The sequence below is a fragment of the Mus musculus genome, chromosome 13 (assembly GCF_000001635.26).
Source record: "Mus musculus strain C57BL/6J chromosome 13, GRCm38.p6 C57BL/6J".
NCBI lineage: Eukaryota > Metazoa > Chordata > Mammalia > Rodentia > Muridae > Mus > Mus musculus.
In genome coordinates this window covers 11,700,708-11,723,241 of record NC_000079.6, presented here as the reverse complement: position 1 = coordinate 11,723,241, position 22,534 = coordinate 11,700,708, and the positions used below count along the sequence as shown (strand labels likewise).

Genomic DNA, 22,534 nt, shown 5'->3' with positions numbered 1-22,534 from the left:
AATAACGATAATTGATGGTGATAAAAACATCCCATTATGAAACTCCAAGTTCAGCGTATCTTTCCTTTCTACTCCTAAGTTTTATATTTTCTGAATTGTATAAAATGGAATCAGAGAGATTATGTAGGCACAGACTACCTGTAAGTTTAGGGCTAAGTGACAGTGCGATCTGTGGATGGAGGTGGGTTTGAGAGTCTGTGTTAGGCCTGATGTTCAGTGGCTAGAGGACTGAGTGAATCACAGGCTGAATGTTTGAAGGTTTTCAGTATCTGAGCTTGGTTTTCATGGGTGAATGGGATGGCACTGTCCTTGTGGCCTCACCTTCAGTGCTCAAGCCTATTGTTTGTTTCAGCAACTAACCGGATACTCTTTTTATAGGAAATCACCTTCCCCAAGATGGTGGCCAACTGCTGCCGTTTTCTCTGTTACTTCTGTCGTATAAGTAGACAGAATCAAAAAGCCATGTTTGATCATCTCAGTTACTTACTGGAAAACAGCAGTGTTGGTCTTGGTAAGTTAATGTGTGATTTGAATTTAGTTTTTAAAGGAAAAATGACCTGGACAGGAGCTGGAGCGATGGCTTGGTGGTCATGAAAAATTGCTGCTCCTTCAGAGGACTGGTGCTCTGATCCTAGAACCTATGTTAGGTGACTCATAACTGCACCCTAGACAAAGTTACCAATTTTGACTTAGATAGTGGGCAATCAGTTAATTTTCTCATCGCTGTATTATCTGACAAAAAGAAACTTAAGAGAAGGACGGATTCATCCTGGCTCACGCTTTGGGGGTGTAAAGTGTTATTGTGGAGAAGGATTGGTGGCCATAGCCACTGTCTGATGTGGTAGGGGGCAAGAAGAATGCAGGCAGCACTCAGCTGTCTTTATTTTTATTTTTTAAATTCAGTCCAAATTCTCTGCCCATGGAATGGTACCACCCATAAATAGGATGGGTCTTACCATCGTTCAGTTAATCTACTCTAAAAATGTATCCTCAGACATACCCAGAGGTTTGCCACCTGAGAGGATTTTTTTATACTGTCTAGTTTATATCAGTTTAAGTGGTCATAATACCCAAACATCCAAGTGCATGGTTACTGCAATACATTGTATTTTTTAAGAATCAGAGTAGATATACAGTATTCTCATCACAAAACTTGGTAAGATCTTGAAGTCTTGAATGTTCATTTGTGCAACTGAGTCCTCCTTTCATAGTCTGCATGCATTTCAATCACAATATACATACACATTTTTGATTGTCAAAGATCTTACATAGATTTAGGATAGTGTAATATATATGTTATTTAGGTATTAAGTGTTGGAAAGGTGTATTTTCTTACATTGTAAGCTCCAGCACAATCCAGATATTATTTCCTCTTCGTTTGAATTAGCATCACCAGCCATGAGAGGTTCAACTCCTTTAGACGTGGCCGCAGCTTCAGTGATGGATAACAATGAGCTTGCCCTTGCTCTACGAGAGCCGGATCTGGAGAAGGTGAGCCATGCTCCTGCCCTGAGTGTCTTTGGAATGTACCTTAGGCTTACTTCAGTATAAGCACTTGTGTGCTGTAGTAAGTTGAATCATGTCATGCGATTATAACTCTGTATTGTCTTATATTTGACAAAATTCTGTTCTCCATTCCATATCCATTAGGTGCGATGAAGATTAAGAAGTTTAGGAGAGGTTGTCTCTCTTACCATAAATATTTTCTTTGAAATAGGAATCACCTTTCCATGACTGGCATACTTTTTTCCCATGATATCTGATATTTTATTTAATAATAGAGCTCTAGTTTCCCTAAGGATATGTTTGTCCTCCATTGTATAAACTTTGTATCACATAAATACATACGCATTCCAGTGAGGATGCCAGTGAAATTGCAAGGCTGGGTGTTCTTAAGCATATCTGACCATGTGTGTTGACCAGCATGGATGGAATGTTCCCCAAAGCATGGCTGCAGACTTTCTATTTGGTTCTTCCCCTGAAGTCCCTGTCTATTGTTCCTTTACAGACTTTAATCCTCTTAAAAGATCCTCTCCTCCTCCTCCCAGGAATGCCCAATGGTTTCCTGGTCACTCAATGTAAAAGCAAAGGACACAATTTTACTCCAATGCCATCCACCCCATATTGATCTGTTCCCACATCCTGCCACTGTCCTGCCTCATCCCTTTGTTCCAGCCACACAGATCTCACTGTGACTGAGCATCCCAAAATATGTCCCCATCTCAGGCCTTTTGTGCTCACTATTCTCTCTACATGCCATGTCCTTAGCCCCTTTAGCCTGTGGCTGTTTGTCAGATATCTTTTTCATAATGACTTAAAAGTCATTTTTGTGCTCATCTCTTCCAAGTCCTGTTGTTTAAAGTTGGAAGTCTGTGCTTTGGCTCTTCTTATCTTTAAGTGTTATTTTCTTTTATTGAAAATATTTCATATTATATATACATACACACACATATATAATATATTTGTTAGATAGCATCTTTGCGATGCAGATATCATTGAATGTTCCTGCTCAAAAAAAGGCATCTATGGCATCTCTAGAGGCTGTTGTCTTTGGGGACCATGATCATATATGAGCTCTGTCACCAGTTGATACTGCGGGTTAAAAATGGTTGTATTTATGTGTTTCTAAAAATCTACTCTCTATTGGCATTGCTCCTGGTGACATCACCATTTTGGCAAATACTTCCTCAGTTTCAGAGAAGGTGTTGGCCCTGGTGGGTACCTGCATGCACTGTTTACAAGTGTAAGGCAGTGAGCTTTCCCCAAGTTCCCTGCCATGTCAGATCAATGTCATGAAGCTTCACATCTCTGGCTCATGGAGAGAACTTTACTCCTATGTCTCACTAACCCCTTAAAATAGTATCTGGACCTTTTATAATATCAAATATAGAGGGAGAATATGGTGCAGTTGGACACCCCTGCCAGGGTGCTGTTGAATGGGCGTGGCATAGTGAGTCTGAAAAGCTCCCCTAACAGTTTACCAGTTTGAACATGCATGCTCTACAATGAACTGTACACATAGTCTTTACATTTCTAGAGATTTGCTAAATGGAAAAGGAATCCATCCTAGTCCACAGCTAAAATAGCCATCACTGTACAAATTGGTAAGAGAGAGGCTGTGAACTATCCATCCATATCCAATGGATTGCTATTCAGCAATACAAAAGAGTTCAGTGTAAACTTAGGCTACAAGGTGACTGAGTCTCAAAATCATCATTCCATAGAATAGAAGCCAGTCACAGGAAGGTGTATGCCACACAATTCCGTGTATGAATATTATTGAAAATATAAGCTAACTTGCATTGAGAGAAAGCAGTTCATCTGGGGCTAGAGAATTATAGAATGGGCTACTGAAGAGAGCACAGGGAACCGTGGGAGGATGGAATGTTGTAGAATACATTGAAGTACCTTAAGTAGGCCATTCTCTCGACTATCCCTTGCCTCGGTGCTGCAGACATAAAAGTTGTAGCTGCAACATTCATTTCTAAGCTTGACAGAACTCTGCTAAGTTATTCCTGTAATGCTCTGTCACCACTGGCTATGGCTTCTTTGGGGATGGATTTCTTTCTATGTCACAATCCCTCATGAAATGTTATGCACTATCATCATGCCCATGAAATGAAGTATCTTAAAATGATAAACCAAGAAGCCATTTCTTTTTCATGTGTGAATTTCAACAGCACTGAAAGGTGCCACCGACAGGCAGGCAGAGTATCTCCCATCCAACATGCTTGGAGGCCATTGTGATTCAGATGTGAGCATTTTCTTGAGTCTGAAAAGTTATCACACACACATAATGGAATATTTGATTCAGTGTTTTTAGTGCACCTGCCTTTTGAAAGTCACCCTACATCTGAGGCCAGATGTAGACTTTGCTATTTGTGACTTTTTGTCAACACTCAAAGTGTTTTAGATTTCACAGCTTTGGGGACTTTAGATTTTTGGATTACAGATGTATAGCTCAAGTTTTATGGACACTAATGTAAAGAGCATAAATAACTTGCTCAAAATGATGCGCCCTTTGAGTGAGCGATGTTGGTCAGCACTGAGAAGATCCACCTCTAAGCTACCATCACCCCATTTAAGCACCTTCTCATAACTGCACCACCACTGAATGGATGAATCAGTTTGAAGCAATTCTCTCCAAGATGCCTTTGCATCTCAGATAGGAGTTCCTGTGTTCAGATGGTTTATAGCCCATTCCTTACCAGATGAGCTTTAAGAAGACCCACTCAGATGGTTTTGAATTGGGCCAGAGATCATTAGACATTCAGGGATATGTCAGATATTATAGTAATTGTATGCAAAGGTCTTGAGTATATGGCATGGAATTCAATAACATTATTTTCTCAGAGAATTCATTCATAATTTTGATGACTACACTTTATGTCAGCTGTCGTGATGTTAAAAAGAAATGCAAAAAATATATTCATTAGGGCTGGAGAAATGTTTCAGTGGTTAAGAGTGATTGCTGCACTCCAGAGGACCCAAGTTCAGTTCGTAGCACCCACATCAAGTAGTTGATGATGGCTGCCTACAACTTTAGCTATAGGAGATCCAGTGCTGTACTCACCTGCACTCACACATACTTATATATACTTATACTTTACTCACACATAAAGGAATGAAATGCCTGTGTTCCAAACCACCCTTGGATAATTTCATCTGCCAGACTTAGCATAGACTCCTGTTTGTTCCAAGTGAAGGCTAATCCCTTGCTCATCCTTTATTTGTAGGTAGTTCGCTATCTGGCTGGCTGTGGTCTGCAGAGCTGTCAGATGCTGGTGTCTAAGGGTTACCCAGACATTGGGTGGAATCCAGTTGAAGGAGAGCGATACCTTGACTTTCTCAGATTTGCAGTCTTCTGTAACGGTAGGACACAACCACTGACAAATTCATAAAACTGTAAAAGTTAGTGTCCTGAGGCAGAGGGCTTAATGGTTAGGATCACTTATCTACCTCTGTAGAAGACCCAAGTTCAGTTCCTAGCATCCATATGAGATAGCTTACAAATGCCTGTAACTCCAGCTCCAAGAGATCTGACATCCTCTGTGGCCTCCTTGGGCACCTTTGCTTACCTGCTCACACATTCACGTATATATGCAAAATTTGAAGTAAAAATTAATATTTTTAAATGAAAAGAAAGATTCATCATAGAATTTCATGAAGAAGGGGAATATAAGAAATTATATATTTTATTTAATAGTTTTCAATCTACAGAAGTAACCTATACTACATTTTTTATGTGGATCATATTTCTATTGTTTAGCTTCAAGTCTGTATTTACCTTCTGGATTTTTGCAGTTGGGTCTTAAGTGTTAGGATGACAGTATCCTCTCCCTTCTCAGATAGTTTGTCTCTGTAGTATTTTGCTTTACTTGGAAAATACCAATGGGAGTAGTGTACATTGTTTAGTATGTACATCTGTCACTTTCTTCTTTGCTGTGTCGGAATACCCAACAGAGGCATCTTGAGGGAGGAACCTAATCAGTCCATCACTTCAGGAAAGTTGGCTGCAATGGCTTAGTCCTTGGTTGGTAGGAGCTTGCAATGCAGCTTCTTGTGTGGCACCAACCAGGAAGTAAAGAATGAGAGCTAGGATATAGTTAGAGGTAGAACTTTCAAGGCCCTTGCCAACAGCCTTTGATAGCCGACGAGGCCTCAAGTTCCAGTCATCTTCTACAGTCTCCCAAGACTGTCATGAAAAGGTATCCAGACATTCAAGTCTCTGAGGATTACTGGGCATGCAGACCATAACAATACACAGAGAAGTCGTGATGTGGGCTAAGTGTTGAATTTATGGGCGAGTAAGATGGCACAGTGGGTAAAGTGCTGGCAACCAAGCCTGACCATGTGAGTTCTATCCCTGAAACCCATGTGATAGAAGAAGAGAAACAGTTCCTTTAGGTTGTTTGTTTGTTTGTTTGTTTGTTGTCTGGCTTTTGTGTGTCATGTGACCTGACCTACCCTCCCAATAAGTAAATGCAATTTAAAAGTTGAATTTATTATTATAGTATATTTCTAAGGTATACCTGTTTCTTTAAATGAGGAATGCTTAGGAGACATGGTCCCCAGAAAGCCTATATTTTGTTCATATTTCTCTTTTGACTGCAGGGGAGAGTGTGGAAGAGAATGCAAATGTTGTGGTGAGGCTGCTCATCCGGAGACCCGAGTGCTTTGGTCCTGCCTTGAGAGGAGAAGGTGGTAATGGTCTCCTTGCAGCCATGGAAGAAGCCATAAAAATAGCTGAGGATCCTTCTAGAGATGGTCCCTCTCCAACCAGTGGCTCCAGCAAAACCCTGTAGGTCTACTAAGCACACTCTCAGCAAATGGTATCACCCAATTATGGTTGAAAATGTATAGATGACATTCTGTTACTTATTATTTTACTTATCTGTCACCGAAGAGTGGTCCCTTGAAAACTGAGCGTCATAGATGAGATGTGGGGAGTTGGCTGCTGAGAAAGCCTGAATGACTCAGGAAATGAGCTGGAGACACTGTGTGGACTTAGGTTGTGCATCTTGTAGGTATTTTCAGGCTAGCTAAGCAAAGAACACAGTTCAGAAACCTATATCCTTGACAATGGGGCATGATGCTGTGATTTGCAAAGTGTTTGTCTGCATTTACAGGCCATAAGTTAGCCATACCTGTACAGTATAGATGATTGGTGGTGAGTGTGTGCCCGCACACATGTACGTGCATGTATGCATGCACGCATACATCCTTACATATACAGGGGCTAGAGGGAAGTATTGGTTGTCCTACTCTCTCACTTTTTCCCTCATTCTCTGAGACAGCCACTCACTGAATTAAGAACTAGGCTGGCAGCTCAAAAGCCCTAGCAACCTCCCTGAATTGGCTCCTCTCCCAGCCTTGGGGTGACAGGCATGCATGACCGTATCTGGATTTTTATGTGGGTCCTGATGATTTGAACTGAGGTCTTTATACTTGAGATGTAAGCTCTATTTCTCACAGAACTATTGATTCAGCCTCCCAAGATGAGTTTCTGTAGTTCTTATAATATCACTAGATAGAGAAAGAGACCTTTAGGAAGGAAATGAGGGACTCATTTCCTGAGTACGATGGTAAAAGAAAGGAAAACAGACACAATTCAGAGGAGCAGAATGCTTGGCTAATGTACTGGAGAGAGATGTGTGTCAGAAGACACTGACGCCATTCTAGTCCGGTTATAAGGCAATGTAGATGGGCATGTTTTTAATCCGTGGAGGTAAATGTTCTCTGAGGGGGTCATACACCTACACTGTTAGTGCAATTGTAAGATAAAACATAGGGCTCAGAGGGAACCGACTTGCAAGTAAGGGAACCCGATTTCTTCCACAGGCAGAGGAAGCACAGACTTTAAGTGTTTATCACTTAGCCATAGATGGTTAATGCAGTTCTTAGCTGCCCTCATAGAGAGAAATACGTACTGGGAGCTCAGAACAGGATGATACTAGCCTGTGTGCAAATACCGGCTTGAGGCCTGCCTCATGCACCTACAGTGCAACCCACTGCCAATCTGCAGACTCTTGAGTCCACTTGAGGACACCTCTTTCAAGTCACCCAGAAGGAAGGACATAAGACCCTGAGGGCTGTCCATATGTGCATTCTATTAGCCAGATAACAGAGTGTTTTCAGAAAGAGAAACTTAAGGAGGTAGAGAAAGAAACAACTAGACTGTTTATGGCTAATGGAGGGAGGGTAAGGTTATTGGTATCATAGGTGAATACATGAAGTAACACTTCTAAATGTTACTCTCGACCAAGCAGTCTACCTGGGCTCTGACATGGTGTCTTTGGTTACCCTTTCTCTACTTGAGTGGTACTTGGAAAAGCACTCGTAAACTTACTTCACAATAGTCTTTCCACCATTTTTTTGTTAATATGCCATCTGTCATTAGAAATGAGCACAATTCACACATATATGTATGTTGCATATGTGTATATATGTTGTACATGTATGTACATTTCTTTATATGTGGTGTAAAAGCAAAAAGGGACTATTTGGAAGGAGGTGGGTTGATGGCAGGATGACTATGAGTAAAGGGTAGTGCTACACATGCTATTTGTTTGTACACCTGCTCAAGAGAGTAACAGAAACAACAACAACAAACGAAGCAAGGGGCTGCAGAGATGGTTTGCCTGTTAAGAGCACTTTCTATTCTTCCAGAGCTCTCTTCTGTTTGGTTCTCAGTACTCAAATCAAGTGGCTCACTACTGCATGCAATTCACGTTTCAGGGATCTGACATCATTTTTTGTGCGCATACATAAATGCACATACTCATAAAAAAAAAGAAAAGAACATTAAATCTTAAAGACTGAAAAGAAGGAAATGGTCAGGGTCCATCAGATGATCGGTCTCTGCCTATGCTGTGGCAGGAATCCTAACATGCCCTTGCAGTGTGTTCTTGGTAATAGAGTCCGAGTTCTGATCCTTAAGGCCTGGTTCTTTTGTAACAACAACAACAACAACAACAACAACAACAACAACAACCAAAAAACAAAACAAAACAAAACACCTCACTGGTATTTCTGGGAAGCATGAAAGGACTGGTAGGAAAAGGCTGTCACTGCAACTTCATTTACTTTCTGCTTCTTTTGGGACAAATTCCCCGAAAGTGATATAGAAGAGGAGGAAGATGATACCATCCACATGGGGAACGCGATCATGACCTTCTACGCAGCTTTGATTGACCTGCTTGGTCGCTGTGCTCCTGAAATGCACGTGAGTCTGTTTTGGGGGCTTGAGGGCAGCAATCTTGATGCACTCATCAGTCCCAAACATTATGATGGCAGGGCTCACAGCAGCATCCCAAACTAGTAATATTCATGCTCCATTGAAAATAATAGCTGCAGCCTAACTGCAGAACAAGTGTTTGTTTAGTTGGAAATGTCCCATTGGCTATAAAAATTAGTAATGAGATTGTCAGTACAAGTCATTAATAGAAAATGTAGTCACCCATATGTCTTTAAAACTTATGTGGCCTCCTTGCCTTTGAAGAAGAGATGTTTTCCTTGTATGGTTTCTTCTTCTCTGATGGAAATCTGTTTCCACCAATAATTGATTCCTTTTATATAATGCTTATCTCTACATGAGTACAACTGGGCAATATTGATTTCAAAGCTGTAAGACAGACATAGTTGTTGAGAGAGCATATGGTAGCAGGCCTGGTCTGTCCAGACAAACTGATTTCACATCAGCTGCTTGGTCTTCTGGTTCACAGAAGTCTTTTACCCTCTTTTCTATGCTATTCCTCGAGTCTTGAGTATAAGGCTCGTGTTACAAATGTCCAGTTTGGGCGTGGGGACTCCAGAGTCACTTACTCTCTGCACTGTGACCGGCTGTTGACAACAGCTTGAGGCTCCCGAAGCCCCACCCCAAGCTGAGAAGCCACACTGGCAGGTAGTGCTATTAGGGGAAGAAGAGTCACTCGGTTTTTGGGAGCTTCCCAGTAGGGTCCCCATGTCGCTGTGGATGGCCCTGTGCCATGTACATGTGGACAGCACAAATTTGGTTAGGTGGGTTCTTAATTTTTTAAGGAGATGCGTATTTGTGAATGAGACATGTTGGAGGGATTGCAGAAGGGAATTGGGGGTGAATATGATTGGCACATTATAAGCACTGCAGTGGTGGCACACACTTTTAATCCCAGCACTTGGGAGGCAGAGGTAGGTGGATTTCTGAGTTCAAGGTCAGTCTGGGCTATAGAGTGAGTTCCAGGACAGCCAGGACTATACAGAGAAACAAACAAACAAACAGAAATGCTAAAAGAATAAACTAATCTGCAAGTCTATTTTTGAGCTGGTATAAACATGAAGCCAGAGCAGGTGACTCACAACACGTTTCATTTCCTTGCCCTTGGTACCCATGTTGGTTTTCAGTTCTTTAAAGGCCTTTCCTTTAAACTCATATGATAAAATATACATGCTGTTCTCTTTTGTTGAAACCAGAAAAGAACAACAGAATAGAGAACAGTTAGAATATTAGAAAACCTGGAATCTTTTTATTTTTTTAAAAAACAAAACAAAACAAAAAACGTAGCTCATGTGAGTTTTCACTTTGGTAATTGAGAAGGGGTGAAGGACGATATGTGTGCTGGAGGTGGTTGCAGAGAAAAACATGGACGCTCACACAGCTTGTAACTTTGCTTGTCTCAGGGAAAAGATCAGAGGAACTAAGAAACATATTATAATACATAGACACTTTGGGTGTTATTGTCTTGCCATCTTAAGGGTTTGGGAACGTTAAAGCAGATAAGTGAGGGCTCACCATGCCCACCTTGTCCTCGCTGAAGTTCTACCACCTTACAGTCATTAGCTGAACTCCCCAATAGACCTTGAATATCACTTGCTTTTCTTACCTAAGGTGAATGTAACAGATGCTGGTCCTGGCTCTAGATTTAAGAAACTTACTGAGATTCTTAACTCTTCTGATCCACTGGTACCACGGGAACGTTCTCAGCTGGAAGTCTTAAATGGAATGTCAGGATTTATGTAAACTGATACCCCCTTCTCCAAGAATCAGGACAGAATATGGGTGGATATAGAATTAATTCCTAAGACAAGAAAAAGTTAGATACATAATAAATATTAGCATGACTCAGAATAGTGATTGTTTTATTATGTTATGTCTCTTGTTATTGGTGGGTATATATAATTTTAAGGGTAAGTGTTCATAAACTTTTCTGGTTATCAGTTTGTTCTGGTACCCCAAACATTATAAAAAAATGTGTGAACTTCATTGGAAAAGAGGTGGCCTAAAGTGAAGTCTATGTAATCCAGTATTTCTTCACATTTATGGGAACTATAAGCTGGGATTGCCTGCCTGTATGCCTGAGATGCAATTTCTGAGAGATGATTGGCTTTATACATGGGCAGGGTGGACAATTGCTTTATATATGGATTCTCACAGTTTAAATGTTCTAACAAAACTACAGGTAGAGTCTACAACTAGTTCTAAGCTTGCTTTATCCTCTTCCTGTTTAGTTGATTCATGCTGGAAAGGGAGAAGCCATCCGAATTAGGTCCATTTTGCGATCTCTGATTCCATTGGGAGACTTGGTGGGCGTCATCAGCATTGCATTTCAGATGCCAACAATAGCCAAAGGTAAGACTAGCATCCATCCTGTGCGCTCTGTAGGACTGGGAGGACAGTTCCTTTTTGAACATCTCATTAGTGCTTAGCATCCCCTTTCCCACCTCCATTCTGTCAGGTGCTTGCTCACATGCAGGAGTGAGCAGGTCCTTACTGCACTGTGTCCTGTGAGTCTGAGGAGGTGGTGATACTGGAAGAGCAGTGGTATCACGTCAGTGGGTTTTAAGTCTCAGGCAGTTGTGATTATATTAAAATCAATGCCCGTAGAGCACCTGAGTTCAATCCCCGGGACCCATATGATAGAACCCACAAGACCATATTGCAAATATTTATGAGGTGGATTGTGTGTTTGTGATATTAGGTAGCTACCATCATCTCCCTGGTCATAGATGGCTAGTCACCCTAGCAGGGTGTTTCTTCTCACAGTCCTTCAGGAAAGAAAGTTCCTAGAGAGAGTAAAACCACAAAGCAAATGGTATTGTTCTGAAGCCCCTTGGAGAATGCAGACCCCCTCATTAGTGCAGGAGATATCCTGTCACATAAGTTTTTGATACAGTGGGGGCAACCAATCTTCATTCTGAAGAATGAGAAGGGGCATTTGACTCCGAGGAGGCACAGCTATCAGATTTCCAGACTGCCTCCTTCTCGTCTGACTTTGAGACTAGTCAAGATCTCGTGGTTGGTTTCATACCAGGGGATCAGACAGCCTCTGTGTTAAAAACTGATGCTTCATCATGGAGTCAGGAAAGAAGTTCTTAAAATAGCCTGCCCAGCTATGTAGACAGATGCAGGGTCTGAGTTGTCTTCTAGAAACTTCTAATAGCTCCACCACCCAGATCTATCACCTAGCAATGCTATCATATTCCCAGTGGAGTTAAACTCTAAAATCTAATTTTCCTACAATATAATGCAGAGATAATATTAGTATAGTAGATATTTTTGTAATAATGACCAGGAACTAGTGAGTATCAACTGAATTTTATTTAAATATTATTTGTTCACTGACTCTAAGAGAAAAGCTATTTTGGTTTGATGGTCACATGTCCTCCTTCCAGGCTCTGCTTTCTTTAATATTTCATGTGGAAAAAACTCTGTGATGCCATTCATAGACTCTTACTGTATGCTACCAGGACCAGTTTGGCATAATTATCTTGTGGTCTAATAGGGAGCAATAGGCTCCCCATGATTTTAAGTTGGCACACAGTCCCATAATTCCTCATACTAATAGTCTCCAACCTCTGAACTTAAGGAATTATTATAAGGGATGCATTGGCCTACATAGGTTGCAAGCTTTGGATATTGAGAGAGAAAATGACATGACTCTCCTATGTTGTGCTTAATGAAGTCTATTTCATATGAAATCCATACTGGCTTCATTGTGTTGATTCATCACTTTATGCTTATTGTGTACCTGTATTCACTATTATCCTATTTCATTCATAATTATAGTCATCTTGAACCATAGCCATGGAAAGGTACCCTGATTTTCACATAAGTTTAAAGAGACATGCCCTTGACAAGAGTAGAAGAATGTGCTATCTATCTATCTATCTATCTATCTATCTATCTATCTATCTATCTAGGTTGTTTGAGACAGGGTTTCCTCTATGTAACAGCCCTGGCTGTCCTGGAACTCACTTGTAGAACAGGTTGGCCTCTAACTCATAGACATTCACCTGTCTCTGCCTCCTGAATGCTGGGATTAAAGGCATGTTCCACCAGGCTTGGCCTGTGTTTATATTTACCTTTTCATGGTATCCACTCCACATTTTACCAGGTCTGTTTGATGCCTTCTGTTTCCTTCTTGGCATCTGCCAGATACTGTGTCTTTCCAACTATGAAGTGAACAGATGCCCCGATGACATCTAAATGACCTTGGGTTCAAATTGCACTGCCCTAGTTCACCAGCCAAGCACACAGCTGTGTGAGGGTAGTGAAGCAGGAAACCATTTCATTAATATAATTTATTTAAAACATGACATGGCTGGCAAAAAGCCAAATGTCATCAACCCACATATGGCCAGGCCATTGACGCCAACATGTCACCTTCTCTCTTGTAGATGGGAAGGTGGTGGAGCCTGACATGTCCGCGGGGTTTTGCCCAGATCACAAGGCAGCCATGGTTTTGTTCCTTGACAGGGTCTATGGAATTGAGGTGCAAGATTTCCTCCTCCATCTCCTTGAGGTTGGCTTTCTGCCAGATCTTCGAGCTGCTGCCTCTCTAGACACGGTATGATATGAAAAGTGCACTTGTACCCTTGACTCCGAGGTCTATGTCTATGGACTCACTCATCCACTCATTCTCAACAAGCATTCACTGCACACCTGTGTTGGTTTCAGGCAAACAATGAGTAGAGAGCAAATCAAACAGATGCTGTCTAAAGGAAATTCATTAACTAGTGAGACTATCTGCCTCACAGGGTTGGCAAGAAATCTCATAAGGTGCAGTAGGGACAAGAGGTTCATCGATCTATGCTTAACTTGGGGGGTCATAGGGATATCTATTAAATATCTATTCATTATTGTATTTGTCCTAGATATATAGATATGGCTCATTTGATAAAGTCCTTGTTACTTAAACATGAAGACCTTTGTTTATCCTTAAACACAAGTTAAAAAAAAACAGGTGTGTGTGTGTGTGTGTGTGTGTGTGTGTGTGTGTAAAATCTAAGCAGTGGATATTAGATATAGTATGATTTCTGGAGATTATTGGCTAGCTAGTCTAGCTGAATCAGAAAGCTTTAGGTTCATTGAGAGATCCTATCTCAAAAAATAAGGTAAAGAGATATTAAGGAAGACATCTGACATTGACCTCTTACCTCACCACACACACACAGACACATACACATGTGCTTACAGATATATATATATATATATATATATATATATATGTATATATGTACATATATACACATATATATGTATATATACATGAATACATATATACAAAAAATAGAATAATATCTATCTAAATAAATTTGCCCACATGCCTTTGCTGTTTGGTGAAAGAAGCATTAAGGCACTTGAATGGTCATTATAGTTCTGTCTGTTACAGCAGCACATTCGGTTATCATTCTCTTGAGTACTCACTGGCTAGTATCTGCCCTGTATTTTAGGTGGCCCCCATGGAGGATCTGCTATTACTGGTGTCATGTTGGTATATGAAATTTGGTGGAATAAAGGGGAGCATCAAATTCCATCAAAAGCATTCTAACTCATTTACTTATGCATCAACTAAATGACCTCCATTTGATCTTAGGTCTTGAGTAAAGAAATCCATGGCAGCAAAGTCATAAAAACAAGATGGAAGTTCCATCTTCTTTGACATTCTCAAGAGTAGAAATGTCAACACAGTAATACTACAAACTCCTGATGATTGACACTTGTAGATCTTAGTAGAAGTATGAGTGATATGTACAAATCTGAGATCAGTTTGCAAATATGTTCATTTCCATCTCTTCTGCCAAAAAGGAAGTGCTCACTGGCATCTTCCTCTATAACCCATCCTACTGAGATCTGAGTCTTTTCAGAACTTAGCATTGTACAGATCAAACTCACAATATTCCTCCAGAACTCCTTCAGGTTCTGCAGGTTCGATAGGCCTAGTTACTAACTTCAGAGTTACCCATCACAGATGTTAGGGGAGATGACATTATCATAGCCTAACCTTGAGCTTGGATTTCTAAACCACTTGAGAAGATAGATGATGTTGCATTTATTTAAATCAGCAGTTGATGATTTTAAGTGGTGAAGATCATGTGAGCCATGGGTAAACATTGATCTAAGGACTACATTTCCAAATGTCCATGCTGTTGCTGTTTCCAGATAGGGAGATTGCGTGGCAGGCAATGCATCGAGTTCTCTCCTGATCACACGAGGTTTTGTCCTCTTGCTCCTCCTCTAGGCTGCACTAAGTGCTACAGACATGGCCTTGGCCCTCAACCGGTACCTCTGCACAGCTGTCCTACCTTTGTTAACGAGGTGTGCTCCCCTGTTTGCTGGAACAGAGCACCATGCTTCCCTCATTGACTCTCTGCTACACACTGTATATAGACTCTCTAAGGGATGCTCCCTTACCAAAGCTCAGCGGGACTCCATAGAAGTGTGCCTGCTCTCTATATGTGGGTAAGTGGGTGACTCTCTGTGCCAGTTTTCTTTATGGCACAGGCCTTTGAAATTATCATGAAAATTTCAAGTTATTTATATATCCAAAATTAATTTTTATAGTATGATATATGAATGTGTGAGGCTTGAGTTTTACCTTGTTCCAACAGCCAACTGAGACCATCTATGATGCAACACCTACTCCGAAGGCTGGTGTTTGATGTTCCACTGTTGAATGAGCATGCAAAGATGCCTCTGAAGGTAAATATGAGAAATTCTTGGCACTATGTGGTCCCTGTTTCCTTGGGCTAACTTCTTTGACTTCTTGTTACTAATCATTTGTCTCTTAGGCATTGATTATATATATATAATACAATACAATGTGTGTGTGTGTGTGTGTGTGTGTGTGTGTGTGTGTGTGTGTGTGAGAGAGAGAGAGAGAGAGAGAGAGAGAGAGAGAGAGAGAGAGAGACCTTAAATAAGCAATGCAGGGTCATAGATTCTCTAATACTGATTCTATAAACTTGGCAGATATAGATCACTAATAAATTTTCCAAAGAGCTTCCAAATAACTGAGAGATCCATTCATAGTAGTAGAAACTAGAATGATCAAAGACTGAACCTGTAGTTACCAAACAAATGTAGAGTCATTAGAGTTTACTTATAGAAATTGAAGGTCTGACATCATCATAATTGATAGGTAAGTCAGAGAAAACAAAAATACCATGGAAAAAAAGGTTCCCATTCAGTATCTCTGGACTCTAGGAGATAATTGTGTATGAAGTCCAGGAAATAAGAGTTCACATAGTTGTGAGTAAGTTAAATTAAAAGACACAGAACTCTGGGGTGTATGGCTATCTAAATAACTTCAGAAAGAATACTGTTCAAGATACATTAATTATATGTATGTGTGTAGGTATGTGCATGTAAGTGCAGTAAGAAATTAGGCCAGAAGAGGGCAATAGATAACCTGGAACTTGAATTATATATGGTTGTGAGCTCCCTGATTTAGGTGCTGGAAACCAAATGTGGGCTTCCTAAAAGAGCTGAAAATGCTCTTAACAACTGAGCCATCTTTCTAGCCCACTTTAATATACATTTTCAAAGTTGAACATTTGGTCCACACATTGTATTGTAATTAGTGCCCAATTTGAAAGAAACATAGTATTCAAGTAATTTTGTTTTCAAAATACTCACATGAGTTTGAGAGTTTTCCTTCCATGAACCTTATACTATAGCATTCAGAATGCCATGGAAGAGGAATGGAAACACTGAAAAGATATTTTAGCTTGCTAATTTTATGACGACTTTCCCATGCAGCTGCTGACCAATCATTATGAAAGATGCTGGAAATATTATTGCCTCCCTGGAGGGTGGGGCAACTTTGGTGCTGCCTCGGAAGAAGAACTTCATTTATCAAGAAAATTATTTTGGGGCATCTTTGATGCTTTGTCTCAAAAGGTAATGGAAGGTCTGGGAGGAATTTGTTTGCATTGCTAAAGCAACAAAAGCCTCAGGTTCTCTGTAAGATCGTATTTATAGTGGGTTGATATATTTACTAATCAAGACCTGAATAGTGTCAGGTATAATGCGGATACCTATACTCTCAGCACAGAGGATGCTGAGACAGGAGGATCTCAGGTTCAAGGATAGCATGGACTCCAGTTGGGTCTCAGTTATAGGGTAAAATCCTGTTTCAACAAAGCAAAACAATGGGAGATTACCTGATTTTGTTTTCCTCCATTCTTAATAATTCATGTTGAGAATACATTATACATTGATCATTAGTAATCAATATTGTCACATATTCTGTGTGATCATAACACTGTTTCCGAAGGTAAAATAGTAGGAGAAATGTAGGAAATCAGACATGTGGCTGGCTGATGTTAGTGATAGAATACACTGACATAAAACAAGTTAGAAGAGAAAAGGCTTTGTTTTATTTTATAGTTCCAGAAGCCATTTAGTCCATCGGAGCAGGGAAGGTATAACGGAAAGAGTGAGATCTGCAGGGTAGCCAGGAAACTGGGGAAGGAGAGGCAGACAAAAGATGGGCAGAGGGGGATATATACATATAGTGACCTTCTTCCACCAAGGCTCTACCTTGTAAAGGTCCCTCGACTTTCCAAAATACTGTCACCAATTAGGAATGAAGTTTCAAACACATGAACCTGTGGGGGGTATTTGTCAACAAGGCACAGCAGGAGTCACATGGATAATAGTTTACCATTGTTCTCTTCCCAGAAATATGAACAAGAACTTTTCAAACTGGCCCTGCCTTGCCTGAGTGCAGTTGCGGGAGCTTTACCTCCAGACTACATGGAGTCAAACTATGTCAGTATGATGGAAAAACAGTCATCCATGGATTCTGAAGGGAACTTTAACCCACAACCTGTTGATACCTCAAAGTATGGACTCTTTCTATTGCAGCAGATTTTTATTGTAAATGATGTGTGAAGTCTGAAATTGAATAAGGTACTGAAGTGAACTTTCTCTGGTACATGCCCTCTTTGAGTAGGAGTCCCTTGAATTTATCAGATGGCAGTAAAAATAACGGTGAATATACCAATATCAGAAAGAGATGTGTGCCCTCTAGGGTATTCTGTGCTGAAGGAGGAGACTCAGTAGATAGCGATGTTATAATATCCAGAAGAATGAGACTCAACAAAGTGCATGAGTATTATTTAGTTAAAATTTTAACTGAAATGTGTATCGGTAGCCACAATTTACTCCTACGTAGCATCTTTAGCTGAGGATAGTTCCAAACTGTCACTGTTCCTGTGAATGACAAGATCATTTCACCCATCACAGCAAGCTGGCTAGGATTCAGCTTCATTGATGATATTGCACATCACAAAGAGATGAAAGGAATACCAAGTTGTCACAAAGAACTACGCATATACTCAGATGTGGACAGAGTTGAAAACTTTATGTAAAGGCCAAATATATGATCTCTACCAAGCATCATACATGCATTTAGTTTCCTAAATATGGGTGCTTCATGTATCTGAAGTTCAAGTAGGACAACAACTCTGAATTTGCAAGGAAAACTGCCTCTTCTCTTAGTTTCCTGGTCCATGGTAACTTGGCGAGACTAGTTAGCAAGACAGTCACCTGCTGGTTATTAACCAGCACCTCTGAATCCGTCTGAGACTGAACCTTGAGGCTTCAGAGCAGCTCCCAGCTGATTTAGCTCCCCAAACCAATGAGAATATCAACCCAAGTACTGTCATTAATCTAAGAATGTCTTTAAAGTATACCTGCTTGTTATTACATGGCAGTCCTGTGAGAAAAGAGTCCACCACTAAGTGTTTGGATTATGTGCTTGGTCCTTTGTATCTCTTTCAAAGTAAGTCACCAAAACATCCCAGGGTCACAGTCTGCATAGGTAAGTCTCTGGTCTCTTCACATACAGAATAATCCAAGGGTTTCAGAAGAGCAACACCATGCTGTGGGTGTTGATTAATGGAATCCAAATAACTAACAAGTGTTGGGCATGCATGCTAATTTACCCAGGCTTGTTTCCTAGGGAAATTATTCTTTATAGATTTACGTGGTGGTTTGAGTAATTTCTACCTGAGTATGATTTTTTTTAAAAAAACATATTGCTTCTTGAGTATGTGTTTGTTAGTTACTAACTGATAACTGTTGATAAAGATCAGAAAATCATCTTATTATGCAGGGTTTTATTTAGAATCCAATTCTCAAAGTTAAATGCTCTAGTAAGTTGTATTTACTAAGGAGTAGGATGCGTATTCAATATTCTCTCCATAGATACATTTGATATTCACAAGCCTTAGCATTTATGAGCAGACTCATTCATCAACTGCACATGCTGGACACAAATAGAATAAATATTCATTGAAACAAGAAAGGAATCAAGAATAAATATTGTCAAATAATAAAACATAAGTTTGTTAATTACTTTTCCCTGTAGCACAAATTAGTAACTTTGAAATGTTGTCTATATGGAGGACTAATATCACAAAGTCTTAATACATAACTAATTATATGAAATTAAACCTAAAAATATGGCAGATCAAAAACCAACAGTGTCGTTCATTCATAGTTCAACAAGGACAGTTAAAAAAAGAATAACTCCAATGAAAAAGTATAAAAGAAAAGCATGTTTTCAGACTTACTGAGTACTGGCCTGGGTTTGTTTTCCTTTTCTTGTATAGTCTATTGTATTCATCTTTGAATATATTTTAACTATCATATATCTTATTACATTTATTTTTTAATATTAACCCAATAAATGATGTCCCAGTTTGAGACGAGTAGATAGAACATGGTCCTACATTGTTTGGAAATGTGAAGAAGCGATCGTTTGTTACAACTGTTTTTGTTTTTTAACAGTTATGAGCGAACAGAATCTGAGTATTACTCATCTGTGAGTAAACACGAATGCAGTTGCCTGTGAATTCTGTAAAAACACCAAACTCTTTTCCTTTATTTTTCTTCTAGCATTACAATTCCAGAGAAGTTGGAATACTTCATTAACAAATATGCAGAACATTCCCATGATAAATGGTCCATGGACAAGGTAAAAGTTACAAGTGCTCTCTTCCCATCCAAGGCTGCCACTGTAAATGACCGGGTGCTGCTTAAATATACCCAATTTTGCCAGATTGCTCTCTGCATGTGTATAGTGTATATTTCTGTGTGTGCATTTCTATTCATTTACATGTATGTGTGGTGTGGCCATAGGTTGAGTTCATTGACTCTATCACTCTACTTTATTTCCTTTGAGACAGGGTCCTTAGTGACTCTAGAGCTTGCCATTTCAGCTTGATGGATCTGCCTATCTTCACTGCCCTGAATGCAGCATCATATCACACTTGTACTCACTAAGCCACTACCCCAGCCCCAACTTTCTCTTTTAAAGAAAGACCTCCATTGCAGTTAGTAGATATTTAGTTATAAGCTGCTTGTGTTCCTATTTAGCTAGTTTCATCACAGTAAAAACATAACCTGGACATTTCTAAAGATCAATTCATTAAACTTTGAGTATCATTTTTAATGTGTGTTTGCTTGTGGGGTTTCAGGGAGAAGTGATGACTCCACGTTAAAAATTTACCTTTAGATTCACAGTGGTGGTGCATGCATTCAGTCTCAGCACTCTGGAGGCAGAGGCAGGTGGATGTCTGTGAGTTTGAAGTCAGCCTAGTCTACAGAGAGAGTTCCAGGACAGCTAGAACTACATGAAGAAACCCTGCCTCAGAAAAAAATATTTACCTTTTTTGTTTGTTTGTTTGTTTGTTTTGTTTTTGTTTTTATTTTTTTTACCTTCTAACCAAACTCTGGATTTTATATTTGTTGAACAATACTGAACATTTGTGTGTGTGTGTGTGTGTGTGTGTGTGTGTGTGTGTGTGTGTGTGTGCGACCCCAGGATTCCTCTTGTCTTTGTCCTCTCAAGTACTGGGGTTCTAGTGATGTGGTAGCTACCACACCCAGGTTTTTCCATCTGTTTGAAGGATCCAAAGTACGGCCTTGAAGGGGCATCTTCACCCCCATGAAGAATCTTAAACTTAGGTGGTTTTGTACTTTCTATAACATATGTCCAAGCAGGTCTATATAGCTTATTCAGAGTAGCACACATCTACCAAAATGTATCTCCAAGGAAAACAGTACAATGAGAAAACTCAAGGAGTTGCAAATGTTTTCACTTCAGTTGAGTTTAATTTCAGTTTGAGAGGGAATGATCACAGCTTGTCAGAGAAATCGAATTGTCACGGTACAAAAAACCCAACACCATACATGTACAGCCATGAAGGGAAAAGCAGACAGTGAATGCCCCAGAGGATGCTCATGTCCGAAGATAAGCCAGTGGCATGGCAAGTCCCTTTCCTAGTGAGATGCCTATTGCTGAAATAAGCACACAGCCGAAAGCATCTTGGGAAGGAAGGGGTTTACTTGACAGTAATTGTAGTTAACGGCTGGGAGAAGACAGGGCAGGAACTTAAGTGGAGGAATACTTGCTCCCCATGGTTTACTCAGTTTGCTTTTTTGTGCAATCTAGGAGCCCTTGCCCAGGGATGGCACCACTGACAGTGAACTGGGCCCTCCCACATGAGTCAGTAGTGAAGAATCTGCCCTACATATGCACTGAGGCCAGTCTGATGCTAGCAGATCTTTAGCTGAGGTCTCTCCTTCCTTGGTGACCCTGATTTGTGCCATGTTGACAAGAACTAGCCAGCACAGCCTCATGCCCTGCTCCCCACTGTGCTGAGACCACGCGTATCTTCCTTTCTCATAGAAACACCTTTCCATTTTTGTGATAATTTGTGTGATTCTTTTTTGTAGAAATTAAGTCTTATCAGCAATGACACTAGGGAGTGACATGGATATAGTGACTCCACTGAACACTAGGTGGCTGGGCTGGGTCTGAGATGCCTTGGGAGGGAAGTCCTGAACTGCTGCAGTGTAACTACCTGGTTTCTGAGAACTAATGGTGGTATGGGCAAATGATGCTAATCCAAAATGGTCAAATTATTGGAGGATGAATCCCTGAAATAAGTGATTAGGAAATGTTATTCTGAGGTGTTATTCCCTGACTCACATATTTTAAACAAACTTTTATAGGCATGCATACATCACAGGTTGGGGGTTAAGATGTGTCAGAATAAATGTCAGTTGTCATTCTTTGGTCCCTATAGCCGTGTTGTAGAGGATCAAACATTGGGCACAGGTGTAGACCCGGTTTGTTTTAGGAAGACAGGCTTCATTTAATCTCTGGTCAAAGGAACTCATGCCAAGAGGCTACTGAATACTAAGCGTGGAACTCTGAATTAAGCTAGATAACATTCAGACCTCAGCCAAGTCACAGTGGTGCAGGCTTCTAATTCCAGGTATTTGGGAATCTGAGGCAGGAGAATTTTAATTCCAAGGCTGGTCTTGGGATACTGAGTGAGTTCAAGGCAACTTAGTAAGGTGTTGTCTCAAAATAAAAAGTGAAAAGAGTCACGGGAATGTAGCCCAGTGGTAGATCCCTTGCATACAAAGACTTGGCTTCAGGCCCCAGCCATACCAAAACAGACACTGGGCCTTCATCATTTTCTTAATCCTACTTCAGGGTTATTTTTACAAAATAGGTTCAAAACACATGCACACTTAAAATCACCAAAACTAATATATGTAAAATTATTTTTAACATTTTTTTTTGTTTTAGTTGGCGAATGGATGGATTTATGGGGAAATATATTCAGACTCTTCTAAGATCCAACCGCTAATGAAGCCATATAAACTCTTGTCTGAAAAGGTGAGAGTCCCTCCCCCCCACCAGCTTCATGAAGTATTATGTTTGGGTAAATTTTTGTTTTATGTTTTACT

At 40.2% G+C, this 22,534-nt stretch overlaps 1 protein-coding gene across 21 annotated transcripts in view; it reads left to right on the top strand.

Moving 5' to 3' along the window:
* Ryr2 (ryanodine receptor 2, cardiac) overlaps positions 1–22,534 on the top strand; it is a 553,847-nt gene that overhangs the window by 383,704 nt on the left and 147,609 nt on the right. For all 21 annotated transcript variants that reach the window (XR_003950437.1, XR_003950438.1, XR_003950439.1 and 18 more), the window contains 13 exons: positions 379–511; positions 1,388–1,491; positions 4,737–4,872; positions 6,115–6,301; positions 8,620–8,725; positions 10,987–11,107; positions 13,156–13,325; positions 15,000–15,220; positions 15,370–15,460; positions 16,520–16,660; positions 17,444–17,607; positions 19,667–19,745; positions 22,374–22,463. Coding sequence is in view for 18 of the 21 variants with exons in the window: in XM_017315461.2 (XP_017170950.1) it covers positions 379–511; positions 1,388–1,491; positions 4,737–4,872; positions 6,115–6,301; positions 8,620–8,725; positions 10,987–11,107; positions 13,156–13,325; positions 15,000–15,220; positions 15,370–15,460; positions 16,520–16,660; positions 17,444–17,607; positions 19,667–19,745; positions 22,374–22,463 (1,743 nt within the window). In the remaining 3 variants the exon portion in view is untranslated. The remainder of the gene's footprint in view (positions 1–378; positions 512–1,387; positions 1,492–4,736; positions 4,873–6,114; positions 6,302–8,619; positions 8,726–10,986; positions 11,108–13,155; positions 13,326–14,999; positions 15,221–15,369; positions 15,461–16,519; positions 16,661–17,443; positions 17,608–19,666; positions 19,746–22,373; positions 22,464–22,534) is intronic.